The sequence below is a fragment of the Nerophis ophidion genome, linkage group LG18, assembly GCF_033978795.1.
Source record: "Nerophis ophidion isolate RoL-2023_Sa linkage group LG18, RoL_Noph_v1.0, whole genome shotgun sequence".
Taxonomy (NCBI): Eukaryota; Metazoa; Chordata; class Actinopteri; order Syngnathiformes; family Syngnathidae; genus Nerophis; species Nerophis ophidion.
In genome coordinates, this window is record NC_084628.1 from 5,516,688 (window position 1) to 5,541,298 (window position 24,611).

Sequence of the window (24,611 nt, forward strand, 5' to 3'; positions counted from 1 at the left end):
CAATTAATCAATCAACGCCGGTTCGAATTTTGGAGCAAGCTGCATCACAGAACAATCTAAAAGTGAATATTATCAACAACAGTATCAATATTAGTAAAAATTTCAACATAGCAGTGTTTAAAATTCCCTCATTAACCTTCATCTTGTGTTAGCTTTCTGTTACCATCTCTTATGTTAACGGGTCGGTTTTGACCCATGTCTTAAATCAGCTGTAAAATACACTAAAAACAATTATCTATCATCCAATTTGTTTCTCATCTCTTGGTTACCTCGTTAGGCTTCCTTATCCTTGAAAATATTGGTTTTAATATTTTTGGTTTGGGCCATTGGGCCTTTTTTTTGTCAGTATACCCCTCGATTTCAATTTTTAAAAATGGTAAAACGAACCTCAAGAGAATCATATAAATAAAAAAAAGGTTGTTGTGTTACCTAACTATTACTAAGGGGTGTTAGAACACATCTCTTAAATAAATGTGTTTTATTTTTTTTTTCATTTTAAGAATTTTAACTATAGTAACGTCTATGGTGTTACGGGTCATTTTGCATTTTGCATTTTGTGTGGCTTTTGATGCTTCAAATGTGCGAGAAAATGAGAGCAGACAGTGTTGACAAACAATGTTGCAACCTTGTGTGGGAACCGCAGTCAGATGTAGAAACTGGCAGAGAAATGTTCCGTTCAACGTTCATATGATCCATGTCGCCACCCGACCTTCGTAACTTGGACTCAATATCCCTCTTCAAGTCAAGACTCAAAACACACCTACTCCGGACTGCTTATTCACTTTAATCATCTTATCTATCTTCGGGGCGGCATAGCTCGGTTGGTAGAGTGGCCGTGCCAGCAACTTGAGGGTTGCAGGTTCGATTCCCGCTTCCGCCATCCTAGTCACTGCCGTTGTGTCCTTGGGCAAGACACTTTACCCACCTGCTCCCAGTGCCACCCACACTGGTTTAAATGGAACTTAGATATTGGGTTTCACTATGTAAAGCGCTTTGAGTCACTCGAGAAAAGCGCTATATAAATATAATTCACTTCACTTCACTTTGTTGTTGTTTATTGTTTTGATTTCGTACGGTGTCTTTGAGTGCCCAGCAAGGCGCCTTATAGATAAAATATTATTATTATTATTATTATTATTATAATATTGTTACTCAGCCATCTGTTCGTTGGGATAAGGTAAACATCTGTTCAGTATTTTAACATAAAAGTGTTTGATTGTGAGGCATGAAAAGCCACAAAATGCAACGGGTCCATCAGACCCACAAACGCCGGCTGAGTAACAACAACATGAACGTTGCACGGAAAATTTCTCTGCCAGTTTCTGCAGAGGTTGCAACATTGTTTGTCAACGCTGTCTGCTCTCATTTTCTCGCACATTTGACCCTCTGATGTTCTGGTGTGTGTGTGTGTGTGTGTGTGTGTGTGTGTGTGTGTGTGTGTGTGTGTGTGTGTGTGTGTGTGTGTGTGTGTGTGTGTGTGTGTGTGTGTGTGTGTGTGCGTGCGTGCGTGCGTGACGACGAGGCATGATGTCTCCAAGGTTCCAAAAAAATAGTCGAAAAAACGGAAAATAACAGAGCTGAGACCCGGTGTTTGTAAAATGTAAATGTGTGGTTACCTCGGTGACGTCACATTCTGACGTCATCGCTAAAAGAGCGATAAACAGAAAGGCGTTTAATATGCCAAAATTCACCCATTTAGAGTTCGGAAATCGGTTAAAAAATTCATGGTCTTTTTTCTTCAGCATCAAGGTATATATTGACGCTTGCATAGGTTTGGTGATAATGTTCCCCTTTAAAGGCCTACTGAAATGAGATTTTTTTATTTAAACGGGGATAGCAGGTCCATTCTATGTGTCATACTTGATCATTTCGCGATATTGCCATATTTTTGCTGAAAGGATTTAGTAGAGAACATCCACGATAAAGTTTGCAACATTTGGTGGCTAATAGAAAAGCCCTGCCTTTACCGGAAGTATGTGCGCGTGACGTCACGAGTTGCAGGGCTCCACACATATTCACATTGTTTATAATGGGAGCCACCAGCAGTAAGAACAATTCGGACCGAGAAAGCGACAATTTCCCCATTAATTTGAGCGAGGATGAAAGATTTGTGAATTAGGATATTGATAGTGAAAGACTAGAGAAAAAAAAGCCTGGGTGGCAGCAGTGTGAGCATTTCAGATGTAATTAGACACATTTACTAGGATAATTCTGGAAGATCCCTTATCTGCTTATTGTTTTAGTAGTGTTTTAGTGAGATTTTAAAGATTGTCAAGACATACCTGGAGGTCGGATGGCTGCGGTGAACACTCAGTGTCTCAGAGAGAAGCCGAGGAGCCGAGCTCACAGCTGCTGCAGGACGACGAATAATCCACTGATGTCTCCGGTCACAAATATATCACAATTTCCCCATTAATTTGAGCGAGGATGAAAGATTTGTGAATTAGGATATTGATAGTGAAAGACTAGAAAAAGAAAAAAAAGCGACGACGCAGTGTGAGCGTTTCAGATGTAATTACACAAATTTACTAGGATAATTCTGGAAAATCCCTTATCTGCTTATTGTTTTAATAGTGTTTTAGTGAGATTTTAAAGATTGTCAAGACATACCTGGAGGTCGGATGGCTGCGGTGAACACGCAGTGTCTCAGAGAGAAGCCGAGGAGCCGAGCTCACAGCTGCCTTTTAAACAGCTGCTGCAGGACGACGAATAATCCACTGATGTCTCCGGTCACATATATATCACAATTTCCCCATTAATTTGAGTGAGGATGAAAGATTTGTGAATTAGGATATTGATAGTGAAAGACTAGAAAAAGAAAAAAAAGCGACGACGCAGTGTGAGCGTTTCAGATGTAATTACACAAATTTACTAGGATAATTCTGAAGATCCCTTATCTGCTTATTGTTTTAATAGTGTTTTAGTGAGATTTTAAAGATTGTAAAGACATACCTGGAGGTCGGATGGCTGCGGTGAACACGCAGTGTCTCAGAGAGAAGCCGAGCTCACAGCTGCCTTTTAAACAGCTGCTGCAGGACGACGAATAATCCACTGATGTCTCCGGTCACATATATATCACAATTTCCCCATTAATTTGAGCGAGGATGAAAGATTTGTGAATTAGGATATTGATAGTGAAAGACTAGAAAAAAAAAAGCGACGACGCAGTGTGAGCGTTTCAGATGTAATTACACAAATTTACTAAGATAATTCTGGAAGATCCCTTATCTGCTTATTGTTTTAATAGTGTTTTAGTGAGATTTTATAGATTGTCAAGACATACCTGGAGGTCAGATGGCTGTGGTGAACACGCAGTGTCTCAGAGAGAAGCCGAGGAGCCGAGCTCACAGCTGCCTTTTAAACAGCTGCTGCAGGACGACGAATAATCCACTGATGTCTCCGGTCACAAATATATCACAATTTCCCCATTAATTTGAGCGAGGATGAAAGATTTGTGAATTAGGATATTGATAGTGAAAGACTAGAAAAAGAAAAAAAAGCGACGACGCAGTGTGAGCGTTTCAGATGTAATTACACAAATTTACTAGGATAATTCTGGAAGATCCCTTATCTGCTTATTGTTTTAATAGTGTTTTAGTGAGATTTTAAAGATTGTCAAGACATACCTGGAGGTCGGATGGCTGCGGTGAACACTCAGTGTCTCAGATGATGTCTCCGGTCACATATATATCACAATTTCCCCATCCAAAAACATGCTGGTTGACGTAGAGAAAACACGTTCACAAACAAAGAAACACCGGCTGTGTCTCGGTGCTAAAAACAGCTTCAATCCACCGCTTTCCACCAACAGCATCGTTCTTTATAGTCTCCGTTATTAAATGAACAAATTGCAAAAGATTCAGCAACACAGATGTCCAAAATACTGTGGAATTATGCGGTTAAAGCAGACGACTTTTAGCTGTGTGTGTGTGCAGCGCTAATATTTCCTGACAGTCTGTGACGTCACGTGTACACGTCATCATTCCGTGACGTTTTCGACAAGAAACTGGCGGGAAATTTTAAATTGCAATTTAGTAAACTAAAAAGGCCGTATTGGCATGTGTTGCAATGTTAATATTTCATCATTGATATATAAACTATCAATCAATCAATCAATGTTTATTTATATAGCCCCAAATCACAAATGTCTCAAAGGACTGCACAAATCATTACGACTACGACATCCTCGGAAGAACCCACAAAAGGGCAAGGAAAACTCACACCCAGTGGGCAGGGAGAATTCACATCCAGTGGGACGCCAGTGACAATGCTGACTATGAGAAACCTTGGAGAGGACCTCAGATGTGGGCAACCCCCCCCCCCTCTAGGGGACCGAAAGCAACGGATGTCGAGCGGGTCTAACATGATACTGTGAAAGTTCAATCCATAGTGGCTCCAACACAGCCGCGAGAGTTCAGTTCAAAGCGGATCCAAGACAGCAGCGAAAGCCCCGTCCACAGGAAACCATCTCAAGCGGAGGCGGATCAGCAGCGTATAGATGTCCCCAACCGATACAGGCGAGCGGTCCATCCTGGGTCTCGACTCTAGACAGCCGGTACTTCATCCATGGTCATCGGACCGGACCACAAGGGAGGGGGGGGACATAGGAGAAAGAAAAGAAGCGGCAGATCAACTGGTCTAAAAAGGAGGTCTATTTAAAGGCTAGAGTATACAAATGAGTTTTAAGGTGAGATTTAAATGCTTCTACTGAGGTAGCATCTCGAACTGTTACCGGGAGGGCATTCCAGAGTACTGGAGCCCGAACGGAAAACGCTCTATAGCCCGCAGACTTTTTTTGGGCTTTAGGAATCACTAATAAACTATCAGACCGAGTGGTCGCTAGTAGTGGGTTTCAGTAGGTCCTTTAAGAAAAATGTAAAAAATGTAGCAAATGTGATCAAAGAGTATTTTTCCTGCCTTACATGAGGTCCAAACATTAGAAACACCTCCCACTGAAATCAAGTATATTTCCACACCACCGCAAACGACAAGGAAAAAGCTTATTCTTTAAAACAACAAGCCGTTTCATGTCCAGCAGTCATAATTGATGCTTTTGCAAACAGCACGACGCCGTTCCAGCGACAGGAAGAGGAAACCGTTGGCCGTCCGCCAGCTTTGACTCACACCACTTACCGCACGTTCTGTGTCGCTTTCTCGCCGCCCAAACTGTGTCGTGTCGCTCCATCTTTTTTTTTTTTTCCTCCCCCGTTCGAAGTTGCGGTCTTCACTCTATGCCAACAACTAAGCTTTTCCCGACACACAGCAAAAACGAGCTGATTGAACTGAAATACATTTACAACTAGCGATGTCCGAGATAATGGCTTTGTGGTCAATACTCGATATTGTCCAACTCTTAATTACCGATTCCGATATCAACCGATACCGATATATACAGTCGTGGATTTTAACACATTATTATGCCTAATTTTGTTGTGATGCCCCGCTGGATGCATTAAACAACGTAACAAGGTTTTCCAAAATAAATCAACTTAAGTTATGGAAAAAAATGCCAACTTATTATTAAAGTCACGAAGTGCATTATTTTTTTTTTAGCATGCCTCAAAACAACAGCTTGGAATTTGGGACACGCTCTCCCTGAGAGAGCATGAGGAGGTTGAGGTGGGCGGTGTAGGGAGTGTACATTGTAGCATCCCGGAAGGGTTAGTGCTGCAAGGGTTTCTGGGTATTTCTTCTGTTGTGTTCTCCCTAAATGTGTTTTTTATTCTTGTTTGGTGTGGGTTCACAGTGTGGCGCATATTTCTAACACTGTTGAAGTTGTTTGTACGGCCACCCTCAGTGTGACCTGTATGGCTGTTGACCAAGTATGATTGCATTCACTTTTGGGAATGAAAAGCCGTAGATATTATGCAGTTGCAGTGCCTTTAAGGCACGCCCCCAATATTGTTGTCCATCCATCTTCTTCCGTTTATTCGAGGTCGCGGGGGCAGCAGCCTAAGCAGGGAAACCCAGACTTCCCTCTCCCCAGCTACTTCGTCCAGCTCCTCCCGGGGGATCCCGAGGCGTTCCCAGGCCACCCGGGAGACATAGTCTTCCCAAAGTGTCCTGGGTCTTCCTTGTGGCCGCCTACCGGTCGGACGTGCCCTAAACACCTCCCTAGGGAGGCGTTCGGGTAGCAGCGGCTTTACTTTGAGTTCCTCCCGGATGGCAGAGCTTCTCACCCTATCTCTAAGGGAGAGCCCCGCCACACGGCGGAGGAAACTCATTTCGGCCGCTTGTACCCGTGATCTTGTCCTTTCGGCCATGACCCAAAGCTCATGACCATAGGTGAGGATGGGAACGTAGATCGACCGGTAAATTGAGAGCTTTGCCTTCCGGCTCAGCTCCTTCTTCACCACAACGGATCGATACAGCGTCCGCATTACTGAAGACGCCGCACCGATCCGCCTGTCGATCTCACGATCCACTCTTCCCTCACTCGTGAACAAGACTCCGAGGTACTTGAACTCCTCCACTTGGGGCAGGGTCTCCTCTCCAAATCAAGTCATGTTATGGAAAAAAAATGCCAACATGGCACTGCCATATTTATTATTATTATTTTTTTTTTAACATGCCTCAAAACAGCAGCTTGAAATTTTGGACATGTTCTCCCTGAGAGAGCATGAGGAGGTTGAGATGGGGGGTGTATATTGTAGTGTCCCGGAAGAGTTAGTGCTGCAAGGGCGTCTGGGTATTGGTTCTGTTGCGTTATGGTGCAGATGTATTTGTCATTCTTGTTTGGTGTGGGTTCACAGTGCGGCGCATAGTTGTAACAGTGTTTAAAGTTGTTTATACGGCCACCCTCAGTGTGACCTGCATGGCTGTTGACCAAGTATGGCTTGCATTCACGTGTGTGTGTGAAAAGCCGTAAATATCATGTGATTGGGCCGGCACGCAATCGCAGTGCCTTTAAGGCACGCCCCCAATATTGTTTTCTGGGTGGAAATCGGGAGAAATTCGGTAGAATGGTTGCCCTGGGAGATTTTCTGCAGTGGACCTGAAATTCGGGAGTCTCCCGGGAAAATGGGGAGGGTTGGCAAGTATGACCGGGAGACGCAACTGCTCTGTACTTCTCCCTAAAAATTAATACATTTTACTATTCGATACCGATATTTTTCGATTTTACATTTTAAAGCATTTATCGGCCGATAATATCGGACGTCTCCATTTACAACTGATCTTATTTAAGTTTCTTTTTTTTGACTCGACAATACCAAACATTTGCTGTTCGGTACTAAAACATGTGCATCACTTGGCATTCTCCCCCACCAAACAAGTGTTGTTTTTACCTCCCATTCATATTTTTTTTATAATATTTCCATTTTACACCCCCCCCCCCCCCCCCCCCCCCCCCCTCGCAGAACAAGCCGCATCACATAATGGTCCTCATATATCATCGCCGCCAGACGTCCTCTGATCATGCAAACACGCACACGATATATGCACAGTTGGCCGAGCCCCATTGGTCCAGAGCGGGCGGCGTGGTCGCCATGGCGACGGTGATATTGACAGCCATTATGATAATAGTGATAACAACAAGCATACTAAAAATAATTATAATTAGCTTGTCTCTGTGTCGGTCCATCTCTCCTCTCGGCTTGCTTCCTGCTGTAATTATCCACAGCTGAGCGCTTTGTCTCTCTTTCTCCGCACCCCCTTTTCATCTTTTTTTCTGCCCTTCCTCTGCTTTTAACTCCCTTCCTCCCGTCTTCCTCTGCCCCTTACCCTCATCCACTTCTCCTTGGGGTGTTTTTCAATTTTTTGTTTATTTTACACTCTCCATTGTTGGGTGTCTTCTGAATCATTCATCCTCTGACAAATAAACTCTGTTCGACCGCACATATTCCTCATACCTGCACATTTATTTACACATGAAGCTAACATAATCACAGTACAGGACTCTAAGGTCATGGTTCAGTTCTTTTTCGGTACAGTAAGGGAATAAAATGTCACGTATACAGGTGTCAATCCATCAATGTTTACTTATATAGCCCTAAATCACAAGTATCTCAAAGGGCTGCACATAGTGGATCTAACATAATAGTGAGAGTCCAGTCCATAGTGGATCTAACATAATAGTGAGAGTCCAGTCCATAGAGGATCTAACATAATAGTGAGAGTCCAGTCCATAGAGGATCTAACATAATAGTGAGAGTCCAGTCCATAGTGGATCTAACATAATAGTGAGAGTCCAGTCCATAGAGGATCTAACATAATAGTGAGAGTCCAGTCCATAGTGGATCTAACATAATAGTGAGAGACCAGTCCATAGTGGATATAACATAGTAGTGAGAGTCCAGTCCATAGTGGATCTAACATAGTAGTGAGAGTCCAGTCCATAGTGGATCTAACATAATAGTGAGAGTCCAGTCCATAGTGGATCTAACATAGTAGTGAGAGTCCAGTCCATAGTGGATCTAACATAATAGTGAGAGTCCAGTCCATAGTGGATCTAACATAGTAGTGAGAGTCCAGTCCATAGTGGATCTAACATAATAGTGAGAGTCCAGTCCATAGTGGATCTAACATAGTAGTGAGAGTCCAGTCCGTAGTGGATCTAACATAATAGTGAGAGTCCAGTCCATAGTGGATCTAACATAGTAGTGAGAGTCCAGTCCATAGTGGATCTAACATAATAGTGAGAGTCCAGTCCATAGTGGATCTAACATAGTAGTGAGAGTCCAGTCCATAGTGGATCTAATATAGTAGTGAGAGTCCAGTCCATAGTGGATCCAACATAATAGTAAGAGTCCAGTCCATAGTGGATCTAATATAAAAGTGAGAGTCCAGTCTATAGTGGATCTAACATAATAGTGAGAGTCCAGTCCATAGTGGATCTAACATGATAGTGAGAGTCCAGTCCATAGTGGATCTAACATAGTAGTGAGAGTCCAGTCCATAGTGGATTTAACATGAAAGTGAGAGTCCAGTCCATAGAGTATCTAACATAATAGTGAGAGTCCAGTCCATAGTGGATCTAACATAATAGTGAGAGTCCAGTCTATAGAGTATCTAACATAAAAGTGAGAGTCCAGTCCATAGTGGATTTAACATAAAAGTGAGAGTCCAGTCCATAGTGGATTTAACATAATAGTGAGAGTCCAGTCCATAGAGTATCTAACATAAAAGTGAGAGTCCAGTCCATAGTGGATCTAACATAATAGTGAGAGTCCAGTCCATAGTGGATCTAACATAAAAGTGAGAGTCCAGTCCATAGTGGATCTAACATAATAGTGAGAGTCCAGTCCATAGTGGATCTAACATAATAGTGAGAGTCCAGTCCATAGTGGATCTAACATAAAAGTGAGAGTCCAGTCCATAGTGGATCTAACATAATAGTGAGAGTCCAGTCCATAGTGGATCTAACATAAAAGTGAGAGTCCAGTCCATAGTGTATCTAACATAAAAGTGAGAGTCCAGTCCATAGTGGATCTAACATAATAGTGAGAGTCCAGTCCATAGTGGATCTAACATAAAAGTGAGAGTCCAGTCCATAGTGTATCTAACATAAAAGTGAGAGTCCAGTCCATAGTTGAGCCAGCAGGAAACCAACCCGAGCGTAGACAGGTCAGCAGCACAGAGATGTCCCCAACCGATGCACAGGCGAGCGGTCCACCCCGGGTCCCGACTCTGGACAGCCAGCACTTCATCCATGGCCACCGGACGTGTGTCCCCCACTTCCACGCAGGAGAGGGGGGCAGAGGAGAAAAAAAAACAAACGGCAGATCAACTTGTGTGAAACGGGGGTCTATTGAAAGGCTAAAGTATACAAATGACTTAAATGCTTCTACTGAGGTAGCATTCATGTTACCGGGAGGGCATTCCAGAGTACTGGAGCCCGAAATGAAAACACTCTATAGCCCGCAGACTTTTTTTGGGCTCTGGGAATCACTAATAAGCCGGAGTTCTTTGAACGCAGATTTCTTGCCGGGACATATGGTACAATACAATCGGCAAGATAGGATGGAGCTAGACCGTGTAGTATTTTATACGTAAGTAGTAAAACCTTAAAGTCACATCTTAAGTGCACAGGAAGTCAGTGCAGGTGAGTTTGTGTGTGTGTGTGTGTATATATATATATATATATATATATATATACATGTGTGTATATATATATATATATATATATATATATATATATATATATATATATATATATATATACACCCCGCCTTCCGCCCGATTGTAGCTGAGATAGGCGCCAGCGCCCCCCGTGACCCCGAAAGGGAATAAGCGGTAGAAAATGGATGGATGGATGGATATATATATATATATATATATATATATTTATTATGTATGTATGTATATACATTATGTATGTATATGTATGTATGTATATATATGTGTGTGTATGTATCTATATATATATCAATCAATCAATCAATGTTTACTTATATAGCCCTAAATCACTAGTGTCTCAAAGGGCTGCATATATATATATATATATATATATATATATATATATATATATATATATATATATATATATATATGTATGTATATACATATACATATATTTATTATGTATGTATGTATATTATGTATGTATGTATATACATTATGTATGTATATGTATGTGTGTGTATGTATCTATATATATATCAATCAATCAATCAATGTTTACTTATATAGCCCTAAATCACTAGTGTCTCAAAGGGCTGCATATATATATATATATATATATATATATATATATATATATATATATATATATATATATATATATATATGTATGTATATACATATACATATATTTATTATGTATGTATGTATATTATGTATGTATGTATATACATTATGTATGTATATGTATGTATATATGTATGTATGTATGTTTATATATGTGTGTGTGTATGTATGTATATATATGTGTATGGGGATAGGTTGATTGGCAACACTAAAATTGGCCCTAGTGTGTGAATGTGAGTGTGAATGTTGTCGGTCTATCTGTGTTGGCCCTGCGATGAGATGGCGACTTGTCCAGGGTGTACGCCGCCTTCCGCCCGATTGTAGCTGAGATAGGCGCCAGCGCCCCCCGCAACTCCAAAAGGGAATAAGCGGTAGAAAATGGATGGATGGATGGATGGATATACATATATATATATATTTATTATGTATGTATGTATATACATTATGTATGTATATGTATGTATGTATGTATGTATGTATGTATGTTTATATATGTGTGTGTATGTATGTATATATGTATATATATATATACATATATTTATTATGTATGTATGTATATTTATTATGTATGTATGTATATTTATTATGTATGTATGTATATACATTATGTATGTATAAATACATATATATATATATATATATATATATATATATATATATATAGGTATGTGTATATAAAGGTATATACAGTACAGGCGTAATATGATCATACTTTCTTGTTCTTGTCGAAAGTCTAGCAGCAGCATTTTGTACCAACTGTAATCATTTAAAGTCCTACTGAAAGCCACTACTAGCGACCACGCAGTCTGATAGTTTATACATCAATGATGAAATATTAACATTGCAACACATGCCAATACGGCCTTTTTAGTTGACTAAATTGTCATTTTGAATTTCCCGCGGAGATTCTTGTTGAAAACATCGCAGAATGTGACGTCATTGGTTGGACGAGACATATTAGCTCAGCACCACTTACGGCTAGAACTATCAGACCGTGTGGTCAGTAGTTGTGGGTTTCAGTAGGCCTTTAAATATATGACTGCCACTTTGACTTCTGAATCCAAACAAGTTTGTTGGGAAACAATGATAATAATCCAATGAAAGAGTCATTGAGTAATACTGTAATATCATGAAGCTAAAACAACTTTACTTCTCATACTGAAAAAAGTGATTACAAGTAGGGTTTCCCAAAGGTCCATTCATGCAAAGCCCCAGTTTCCTCGCTCCATCCGTCATCCTCTCCATCTCCGGCCCAGAACGACGGCCGTGGCAGACTTGGCCCGGCCACTGTCTTTTCACTGCCCCACTTGTCCTTCGCTCTGCTTTCTTCCTCTCTTCCTGGGCCCTCTTTTTTGCGCACAAGTGAACTTCTGTTCAACGTCCACACTGCGGGTTATTCAAAGCCTGAAAGGGCGACGCTTCAGAAGCGACACCTGGGTGAGAGCGGACAGAGCGAGTCTGTTTCTGGAGCGAGAGACGGTCCCGTACATTTAAGCGGACGTTTTCATCTCAGCCAGGTTTGCGACGGAAATGCCAATTAGGGCTTCGGTAATTACTTTCGGTGTCTATCAAAATTATTTGTGATGTTCATCCTGTCCTGGCTTGCAGGGGGCATGCAGAAATGTACGATTCAATTATAATTCACACATTTTGCTTTGTAATGGCTGGCTTACAAAATATAAACCAGTGCAGAATAATAGGCCCAAAAGAGCCTTTATTGTCATTGTACAACGAAATTGTAAGCAAAACTAATTTAGTGCAAATTCATAATTGTCATGTCTTTGTGATCATCCATCCATCCATCTTTTTCCGCTTATCCGAGGTCGGGTCGCGGGGGCAACAGCCTAAGCAGGGAAGCCCAGACTTCCCTCTCCCCAGCCACTTCGTCTAGCTCTTCCCGGGGGATTCCGAGGCGTTCCCAGGCCATCCGGGAGACATAGTCTTCCCCAACGTGTCCTGGGTCTTCCCCGTGGCCTCCTACCGGTTGGACGTGCCCTAAACACCTCCCTAGGGAGGCGTTCGGGTGGCATCCTGACCAGATGCCCGAACCACCTCATCTGGCTCCTCTCGATGTGAAGGAGCAGCGGCTTTACTTTGAGTTCCTCCCGGATGGCAGAGCTTCTCACCCTATCTCTAAGACTTTTTATAGACATGCATGCTGTTTCTAGTAAATATTTTATCTATTTCTATTATCTTTTTATCAATATTATTATTATTATTATTACAATTGTTTTACACTGGGGCACTTTGGGGTTGTTTGCTGAACATAAAGTGCTTTTTTACAAATAAAATCTATTATTATTATTATTATTATAATTGTGTTCAGCGACACTATTGACTAATACTTTAATTATATTTCCCCACAATAATTAATGCCATAATGTCTGTTTTGGTGTGTTTTTTCTCAAATAGTGGCCAGTAGTCTAACACAAAATGTGCCTCAATTAACCTCAGGGTGCATCCATCCCTTATTTAAACACAGCACCTTAAATATAAACTATAAATATATGAATGTTTTGTAATTATTTTTTTTTTAAAAGCAATTTTTTTCTGAAAGAAAAGATACTAAAAAAATGTATTTTATTAATGCCATAACGTCTGTTTTGGTGTGTGTTTTTTCTCAAATAGTGGCCAGGGTTCTAACACAAAATGTGCCTCAATTAACCACAGTGTGCATCTATCCCTTATTAAAACACAGCACCTTAAATATAAACTATACATATATGAATATTTTATAATTTAAAAAAAAAAAGCCATTTTTATCTGAAAGAAAAGATGCTAAAAAAAATGTATATTATTAATGCTATAATGTCTGTTTTGGTGTGTGTTTTTTTCTCAAATAGTGGCCTGGGTTCTAACACAAAATGTGCCTAAAATAACCACAGGGTGCATCCATCCCTTATTAAAACACAGCACCTTAAATATAAACTATAAAAATATGAATATTTTGTAATTATATAAAATAAAATAAAGCCATTTTTTTCTGAAAGACAAGATACTGAAAAAAGTTATATTATTAATGCCGTAATGTCTGTTTTGGTGTGTTTTTTCTCAAATATTGGCTTGTGGTCTAACACAAAATGTGCCTCAATTAACCACAGTGTGCATCCATCCCTTATTAAAACACAGTACGTTAAATATAAACTATAAATATATGAATATTTTGTAATTAAAACAAAAAAAAAAAATAAAAAATTAACCCATTTTTATATGAAAGAAAAGATACTAAAATAAATTATATTATTAATGCCGTAATGTCTGTTTTGGTGTGTTTTTTCTCAAATATTGGCTTGTGGTCTAACACAAAATGTGCCTCAATTAACCTCAGGGTGCATCTATCCCTTATTAAAACACAGCACCTTAAATATAAACTATAAATATATGAATGTTTTGTAATTATTTTTTTTTTAAAAAGCAATTTTTTTCTGAAAGAAAAGATACTAAAAAAAATGTATATTATTAATGCCGTAATGTCTGTTTTGGTGTGTTTTTTCTCAAATAGTGGCCAGTAGTCTAACACAAAATGTGCCTCAATTAACCACAGTGTGCATCTATCCCTTATTAAAACACAGCACCTTAAATATAAACTATAAATATATGAATATTTTGTATTAATAAAAAAAATAAGCCTTTTTTTTTCAAGAAAAGATACTAAAAAAAAAATTATATTATTATAAACTATAGATATTTGAATATTTTGTAATTATAAAAAAAACGTTTTATCCCATTTTTATCTGAAAGAAAATACTAAAAAAAAATGTATCTTATTAATGCCAAAATGTCTGTTTTGGTGTATTTTTTTTTTCTCTAAAATTGGCCTGTGATTTAAAACTAAATGTGCCTCAATTAACCACAGGGTGCATCCATCCCTTATTAAAACACAGCACCTTAAATATAAACTATAAATATATGAATGTTTTGTAATTATTTTTTTTTTAAAAAGCAATTTTTTTCTGAAAGAAAAGATACTAAAAAAAATGTATATTATTAATGCCGTAATGTCTGTTTTGGTGTGTTTTTTCTCAAATAGTGGCCATTAGTCTAACACAAAATGTGCCTCAATTAACCACAGTGTGCATCTATCCCTTATTAAAACACAGCACCTTAAATATAAACTATAAAAATATGAATATTTTGTAATTATATAAAATAAAATGAAGCCATTTTTTCTGAAAGACAAGATACTAAAAAAAAAAGTATATTATTAATGCCATAACGTCTGTTTTGGTGTGTGTTTTTTCTCAAATAGTGGCCAGGGTTCTAACACAAAATGTGCCTCAATTAACCTCAGTGTGCATCTGTCCCTTATTAAAACACAGCACCTGAAATATAAACTATAAATATATGAATATTTTGTATTAATAAAAAAAAATAAGCCTTTTTTTTCAAGAAAAGATACTAAAAAAAAAATTATATTATTATAAACTATAGATATTTGAATATTTTGTAATTATAAAAAAAACGTTTTATCCCATTTTTATCTGAAAGAAAATACTAAAAAAAAATGTATCTTATTAATGCCAAAATGTCTGTTTTGGTGTATTTTTTTTTCTCAAAAATTGGCCTGTGATTTAAAACAAAATGTGCCTCAATTAACCACAGGGTGCATCTATCCCTTATTAAAACACAGCACCTCAAATATAAACTATAAAAATATGAATATTTTGTAATTATATAAAATAAAATGAAGCCATTTTTTTCTGAAAGACAAGATACTAAAAAATATATATTATTAAAGCCATAATGTCTGTTTTGTTGTTTGTTTTTTCTCAAATAGTGGCCAGGGTTCTAACACAAAATGTGCCTCAATTAACCTCAGGGTGCATCCATCCCTTATTAAAACACAGCACCTTAAATATAAACTATAAATATATGAATGTTTTGTAATTATTATTTTTTTTTAAAAAGCATTTTTTTCTGAAAGAAAAGATACTAAAAAAAAATGTATATTATTAATGCCGTAATGTCTGTTTTGGTGTGTTTTTTCTCAAATAGTGGCCAGTAGTCTAACACAAAATGTGCCTCAATTAACCACAGTGTGCATCCATCCCTTATTAAAACACAGCACCTTAAATATAAACTATAAACATATGAATGTTTTGTAATTATTTAAAAAACAAAAGCCATTTTTTCTGAAAGAAAAGATACTAAAAAAAAATTTATATTAGTAATGCCGTAATGTCTGTTTTGGTGTGTTTTTTCTCAAATAGTGGCCATTAGTCTAACACAAAATGTGCCTCAATTAACCTCAGGGTGCATCTATCCCTTATTAAAACACAGCACCTTAAATATAAACTATAAAAATGTGTATTTTATAATTGTAGAAAAAAATATTTCAACCCATTTTTATCTGAAAGAAAAGATACTAAAAAAAAAAAAAAGATATTATATTATCCACCCATTCATGTTTTAGAACACTTATCCTCATTCGGGTAATGGGTTAGCTGCAGCCTATACATTTATATCGATCATATTTATTAGTTCTCAAAATGTTTTTAGGAAATAGAGGAATAAAATAATGTTGAGTACCATGCAAAAATCACAGCGTATATATTTTTTATACTGTAATCATCCCTTGCTACATCGTGCTTTGAATAATGCAGCTTCACCACCTCGTAGATTTGTTGTTGTTGTTGTTTTCCAAGCATATTCTCTCACATTTCTGCTCCAAATTAGGCATTTTCAAGTATAGAAATGACTTAATGAATTAAAAATATCAATACTACAGTAGTAGTACTACTCAGTGGCCCAGTGGGGAGAGTGTCTGCCCTGAGATGGGTAGGTTGTGAGTTCAAACCCCGACCAAGTCATACCAAAGACTATAAAAATGGGACCCAATACCTCCCTGCTTGGCACTCAGCATCAAGGGTTGGAATTGGGGCTTAAATCACCAAAAATGCTCACTGCTCTTCTCACCTCCCAGGGGGTGATCTAGGGTCATGGGTACTTTAACTTTAATTGGCCACTACAGGAGACTGAACCAATCAGAGCACGCTGTTCGGTATCGTGGCCACTGATTGGCTAACTACTACGATATTGCATTAAAAGAGTGTAAAGTTGATAAAAGGGTGTTATTTCATGTCTAGAAAATTCTCGTAATGTTAAAACACCTATTTTGATTCTATAGTTAATGATTCCCACTTTGCAGAAATGTGTTTTTCAGTTTATCACGAAACCGATAAACAGTTATAAGTAGGGATGTCCGATAATATCGGACTGCTGATATCATATCATCGGCCGATGAATGCTTTGTAATGTGATATTGGGAATTATCGGTATTGGTTTCAAAATTATCGGTATCTGTTTCAAAAAGTAAAATGTATGGAGTGATACACAGATGTAAGGAGAAACCTTAAAGGCCCAGTCACATAATATCGACAACTTTTCACACACTCAAGTGAATGCAAGGCATACTTGGTCAACAACCATACAGGTCACACTGAGGGTGGCCGTATAAACAATGTTAACACTGTTACAAATATGCGCCACACTGTAAAAAGCCACACCAAACAAGAATGACAAACACATTTCGGGAGAACATCCGCACCGTAACACAACAGAAAAAATACCCGGAACCCCTTGCAGCACTTCCTTTTTGTGCCGGCCCAGTCACATAATATCGACAACTTTTCACACACTCAAGTGAATGCAAGGCATACTTGGTCAACAACCATACAGGTCACACTGAGGGTGGCCGTATAAACAGCTTTAACACTGTTACAAATATGTGCCACACTGTAAAAAGCCACACCAAACAAGAATGACAAACACATTTCGGGAGAACATCCGCACCGTAACACAACAGAAAACATACCCGGAACCCCTTGCAGCACTTCCTTTGTGTGCCGGCCCAGTCACATAATATCGACAACTTTTCACACACTCGAGTGAATGCAAGGCATACTTGGTCAACAACCATACAGGTCACACTGAGGGTGGCCGTATAAACAACTTTAACACTGTTACGAATATGCGCCACACTGTAAAAAGCCACACCAAACAAGAATGACAAACACATTTCGGGAGAACATCCGCACCGTAACACAACAGAAAAAATACCCGGAACCCCTTGCAGCACTTCCTTTTTGTGCCGCCCCAGTCACATAATATCTACAACTTTTCACACACTCAAGTGAATGCAAGGCATACTTGGTCAACAACCATACAGGTCACACTGAGGGTGGCCGTATAAACAACTTTAACACTGTTACAACTATGCGCCACACTGTAAAAAGCCACACCAAACAAGAATGACAAACACATTTCGGGAGAACATCCGCACCGTAACACAACAGAAAAAATACCCGGAACCCCTTGCAGCACTTCCTTTGCGTGCCGGCCCAGTCACATAATATCGACAACTTTTCACACACTCAAGTGAATGCAAGGCATACTTGGTCAACAACCATACAGGTCACACTGAGGGTGGCCGTATAAACAACTTTAACACTGTTACGAATATGCGCCACACTGTAAAAAGCCACACCAAACAAGAATGACAAACACATTTCGGGAGAACATCCGCACCGTAACACAACAGAAAAAATACCCGGAACCCCTTGCAGCACTTTTCTTTGTGTGCCGGCCCAGTCACATAATATCTACAACTTTTCACACACTCAAGTGAATGCAATGCATACTTGGTCAACAACCATACATGTCACACTGAGGGTGGCCGTATAAACAACTTTAACACTGTTACGATTATGCGCCACACTGTAAAAAGCCACACCAAACAAGAATGACAAACACATTTCGGGAGAACATCCGCACCGTAACACAACAGAAAAAATACCCGGAACCCCTTGCAGCACTTTTCTTTGTGTGCCGGCCCAGTCACATAATATCTACAACTTTTCACACACTCAAGTGAATGCAAGGCATACTTCGTCAACAACCATACAGGTCACACTGAGGGTGGCCGTATAAACAACTTTAACACTGTTACAAATATGCGCCACACTGTAAAAAGCCACACCAAACAAGAATGACAAACACATTTCGGGAGAACATCCGCACCGTAACACAACAGAAAACATACCCGGAACCCCTTGCAGCACTTCCTTTGTGTGCCGGCCCAGTCACATAATATCTACAACTTTTCACACACTCAAGTGAATGCAAGGCATACTTCGTCAACAACCATACAGGTCACACTGAGGGTGGCCGTATAAACAACTTTAACACTGTTACAAATATGCGCCACACTGTAAAAAGCCACACCAAACAAGAATGACCAACACATTTCGGGAGAACATCTGCACCGTAACACAACAGAAAACATACCCGGAACCCCTTGCAGCACTTCCTTTGTGTGCCGGCCCAGTCACTTAATATCTACAACTTTTCACACACTCAAGTGAATGCAAGACATACTTGGTCAACAACCATACAGGTCACACTGAGGGTGGCCGTATAAACAACTTTAACACTGTTACAAATATGCGCCACACCAAACAAGAATGACAAACACATTTCGGGAGAACATCCGCACCGTAACACAACAGAAAAAATACCCGGAACCCCTTGCAGTACTAACTCTTCCGGGACGCTACAATATACACCCCCCGCTATCCCCTACTCCCCTCCCACTTCAACCCCCAAAATTCCAAACTGCTGTTTTGAGGCATCTTTAAAAAAATGATGCACTTTGTGACTTCAATAATAAATATGTCCTTTTTTTTTTCCAAAACTTGAGTTGATTTATTTTGGAAAACCTTCTTACATTGTTTAATGCATCCAGCGGGGCATCACAACAAAATCAAGCATCATAATGTGTTGATTCCACGACTTTATATATCGATATTGGTTGATATCGGAATCGGGAATTAAGAGTTGGAGAATATCGGATATCGGCAAAAAAAAAGCCATTATCGGACATCTCTAGTTATAAACAAGGGACGGCTGTTCTTGATAGTTGTTGTTTTTATTATTTTAAAGTACCACAAAGTACTATCGATGTGCAAAACCGTTATTTTCGAATTAAAATTATTTATAACTTCTTACCAACGGGGAAAATGTTAAAACTATGGAATATGACTGAGTCAGACGATTGCCGCTTTTGCTGTCAGGAATCTGAATCCACCCTGCATTTGTTTTGGTATTGTCATATTGTGTCTTCCTTTTGGGTGGAAGTTGAAAAAACGTGTTCAAGGATTGGTTTGTTTATGAAGCTTGATATAGTTTCTTTTAATTTTAGGAGAGTTTATTGACAAGCATGACTTAGTCAATTTAATTATAGTACTTGGTAAACGGTTTATTTTTAAGGCCAAAAATAGATATTCACTTAGTATTACTTTCTTTAAAACATTTATTCGGTATTTTTTAACTTTAGAAAGATACATGATTGACAACGATAATGATCAATCAATCAATCAATGTTTACTTATATAGCCCTAAATCACTAGTGTCTCAAAGGGCTGCACAAACCACTACGACATCCTCGGTAGGCCCACATAAGGGCAAGGAAAATTCACACCCAGTGGGACGTCGGTGACAATGATGACTATGAGAACCTTGGAGAGGAGGAAAGCAATGGATGTCGAGCGGGTCTAACATGATACTGTGAAAGTTCAAACCATAATGGATCCAACACAGTCGCGAGAGTCCAGTCCAAAGCGGATCCAACACCCGTTCACAGCGGAGCCAGCAGGAAACCATCCCAAGCGGAGGCGGATCAGCAGCGCAGAGATGTCCCCAGCCGATACACAGGCAAGCGGTACAACATGAAAAAAGATGGGAAATCCTTAAAGGCTTATTATGAAAATGTAATAATGTTTATAGATATGCAACAACAGCAACATATATGCTACCTGTTGTTGTGTTCCCTATTTTTGAGTGTACAAAATGAAGGTGTGTGTTGAGTCTGACTTGGACATAATATGGACTATACACAAATGCTTTTTATGAAAATGTAATTTTGTTTATAAATTATATGCAATCTGTTGTTTCCCTAATTGTTGTTGTTGTACATGGATGAGGGTGTGTGTTGCTGAGGCCCACATGGACATTGTCTGGACTGGACCTGGTTTTTAAAAACCTTTTAGACAAGTCTAATTCCATTAACAACCTGGTCTGATGAAGATAAGGTTATTTTTTTAATAAAATAAAATGAGATTAAAAAAAAAAAGGAAAACATTGACATTTTTTGGGGGATAAAAAAGAAAGTAAAATCATATAAAACAATTACATAACAAATAGTAATTAATGATAGTGATAGTGGACCGGCGACACACACAATCGTGTGTGTTTCAGGGACTATGTCCCTTGCAGACTGTGTTATATATGTTGTGGGAACCAGCATTTTCAATCAATCAATCAATCAATCAATGTTGCTACATCTGTAAGTTAAAGCTTTACCACGCAAAGCAAAAGCCATTTATCAACAACATCCAGAAACGTCGCCGGCTTCTCTGGGCCCGAGATCGTCTAAGATGGACTGATGCAATTTGGAAAAGTGTTCTGTGGTCTGATGAGTCCACATTTTAAAATTGTTTTTGGAAATATTCGACATCGTGTCATCCGGACCAAAGGGGAATTCAATCAATCAATCAATCAATCAATCAATGTTTATTTATATAGCCCCAAATCACAAATGTCTCAAAGGACTACACAAATCATTACGACTACAACATCCTCGGAAGAACCCACAAAAGGGCAAGGAAAACTCACACCCAGTGGGCAGGGAGAATTCACATCCAGTGGGACGCCAGTGACAATGCTGACTATGAGAAACCTTGGAGAGGACCTCAGATGTGGGCAACCCCCCCCCCCCCTCTAGGGGACCGAAAGCAATGGATGTCGAGCGGGTCTAACATGATACTGTGAAAGTTCAATCCATAGTGGCTCCAACACAGCCGCGAGAGTTCAGTTCAAGCGGATCCAAGACAGCAGCGAGAGTCCCGTCCACAGGAAACCATCTCAAGCGGATCAGCAGCGTAGAGATGTCCCCAACCGATACAGGCGAGCGGTCCATCCCGGGTCTCGACTCTGGACAGCCAGTACTTCATCCATGGTCATCGGACCGGACCCCCTCCACAAGGGAGGGGGGGACATAGGAGAAAAAAGAAAAGAAGCGGCAGATCAACTGGTCTAAAAAGGAGGTCCATTTAAAGGCTAGAGTATACAGATGAGTTTTAAGGTGAGACTTAAATGCTTCTACTGAGGTGGCATCTCGAACTGTTACCGGGAGGGCATTCCAGAGTACTGGAGCCCGAACGGAAAATTTTGGTAGCAGAAAGAAACAACCCTTTTTTTGTGTGAGTGGGTGTGGCTGGGTGTGAATAGGGGAGGGAGGGGTTTTCTTTGGGGGGTTGATGCACTGATGGAAAGTGTATTTTGTGTGTTTTTGTGTTGATTTCATATAAAAAATAAAAAAAATAATAAAAAAAAAAGTACAGAATCATGACTTGAGTAGAGCATTTTAGGCAAATAGCAATGACTAAATAAATCTATATAAACACATTCATTTTCTAAATCCCACTTAAATGTACAGTTCATTTTGTAAATGTCAATTTTTTGTTTATTTCATTAATACACACAACATTTATCTGGGTATATTGTTATTTATTTAGCATAATTCAGCTCAAAAGCCGGCTGTGCCAGATGTAACTAAATATTCATCCGTCTGACTTGTTTTTCCTCTTTCTCGCAGTTCCCAGCCAGCCTCCTCAAAATGTCCGCGCCATCTCCGTCACGTCGGACGAGGCCGTCATTTCCTGGGCTGAACCCCCCAGGTTGACCCTGCACGGCATTCTGAAGGGTTACCGCGTCGTCTTTTGGCCGATCTTCCCGGACGGAGGTGTGTTTACTGCTTCTACCTGTGCTTTGATTGATTGATTGATTCAATCAATCAATCAATGTTTACTTATATAGCCCTAAATCACTAGTGTCTCAAAGGGCTGCACAAACCACTACGACATCCTCGGTAGGCCCACATAAGGGCAAGGAAAACTCACACCCAGTGGGACGTCGGTGACAATGATGACTATGAGAACCTTGGAGAGGAGGAAAGCAATGGATGTCGAGCGGGTCTAACATGATACTGTGAAAGTTCAATCCATAATGGATCCAACACAGTCGCGAGAGTCCAGTCCAAAGCGGATCCAACACAGCAGCGAGAGTCCCGTTCACAGCGGAGCCAGCAGGAAACCATCCCAAGCGGAGGCGGATCAGCAGCGCAGAGATGTCCCCAGCCGATACACAGGCAAGCAGTACATGGCCACTGGATCGGACCGGACCCCCTCCACAAAGGAGAGTGGGACATAGAAGAAAATAAAAGAAACGGCAGATCAACTGGTCTAAAAAGGGAGTCTATTTAAAGGCTAGAGTATACAAATGAGTTTTAAGGTGAGACTTAAATGCTTCTACTGAGGTGGCATCTCGAACTGTTACCGGGAGGGCATTCCAGAGTACTGGAGCCCGAAATGAAAACGCTCTATAGCCCGCAGACTTTTTTTGGGCTTTGGGAATCACTAATAAGCCGGAGTCCTTTGAAGGCAGATTTCTTGCCGGGACATATGGTACAATACAATCGGCAAGATAGGATGGAGCTAGACCGTGTAGTATTTTATACGTAAGTAGTAAAACCTTAAAGTCACATCTTAAGTGCACAGGAAGCCAGTGCAGGTGAGCCAGTACAGGTGTAATGTGATCAAACTTTCTTGTTCTTGTCAAAAGTCTAGCAGCCGCATTTTGTACCAACTGTAATCTTTTAATGCTAGACATGGGGAGACCCGAAAATAATACGTTACAGTAATCGAGACGAGACGTAACAAACGCATGGATAATGATCTCAGCGTCTTTAGTGGACAGAATGGAGCGAATTTTAGCGATATTACGGAGATGAAAGAAGGCCGTTTTAGTAACGCTTTTAATGTGTGCCTCAAAGGAGAGAGTTGGGTCGAAGATAATACCCAGATTCTTTACCGTGTCGCCTTGTTTAATTGTTTGGTTGTCAAATGTTAGAGTTGTATCATTAAATAGAGTTCGGTGTCTAGCAGGACCGATAATCAGCATTTCCGTTTTTTTGGCGTTAAGTTGCAAAAAGTTAGCGGACATCCATTGTTTAATTTCATTAAGATTGATTGATTGAAACGTTTATTAGTAGATTGCACAGTACAGGGACGGCGTGGCGCAGTGGCAGAGTGGCCGTGCGCAACCCAAGGGTCCCTGGTTCAATCCCCACCTAGTACCAACCTCGTCACGTCCGTTGTGTCCTGAGCAAGACACTTCACCCTTGCTCCTGATGGGTGCTGGTTGGCGCCTTGCATGGCAGCTCCCTCCATCAGTGTGTGAATGTGTGTGTGAATGGGTAAATGTGGAAGTAGTGTCAAAGCGCTTTGAGTACCTTGAAGGTAGAAAAGCGCTATACAAGTACAACCCATTTATCATTAACCCATTTACAGTACATATTCTGTACAATTGACCACTAAATGGTAACACCCCAATACGTTTTTCAACTTCTTTAAGTCGGGGTCCACATCTTACGTCAGGGGGTGTCCAAACTTTTTCCACTAAGGGCCGCTACTGAAAAATCAAAGCAAGCGGAGGCCATTTAGTTCAAAAATCTATCGAATATATGTATAAAAAAATATACATTTCGGCCTCCACTCAGGCTTGATCCTGGGGACCCCAAAGGGTTTTGGTAAAAATAAAATGTCAATGTGTCATTATTCGGTATTATTATTTTTATTATCATTCAAGTTTTGAATCTCTAGATCATGGGTGTCAAAATCTGGCCCTTGAGGACAATATCAATTTAGCATTAGAGCTGGCCCGCCGGTGTTATACAGCGTCGGTGCCGCTGTATCACCGCATTCACCGCTAATACTCATACTTGCCAACCCTCCTAATTTTCCCGGTAGACTCCCAAAGTTCAGTGCCCCTCCTGAAAATCTCCCGGGGCAACCATTCTACCGAATTTC

The 24,611-nt window shown here is 39.8% G+C and overlaps 1 protein-coding gene across 2 annotated transcripts in view; it reads left to right on the forward strand.

The window, feature by feature from the left end:
- dscaml1 (Down syndrome cell adhesion molecule like 1) overlaps positions 1 to 24,611 on the forward strand; it is a 426,233-nt gene that overhangs the window by 313,328 nt on the left and 88,294 nt on the right. For both annotated transcript variants that reach the window (XM_061878592.1, XM_061878593.1), the window contains exon 19: positions 22,340 to 22,486. In XM_061878592.1, the coding sequence (XP_061734576.1) occupies positions 22,340 to 22,486 (147 nt within the window). The remainder of the gene's footprint in view (positions 1 to 22,339; positions 22,487 to 24,611) is intronic.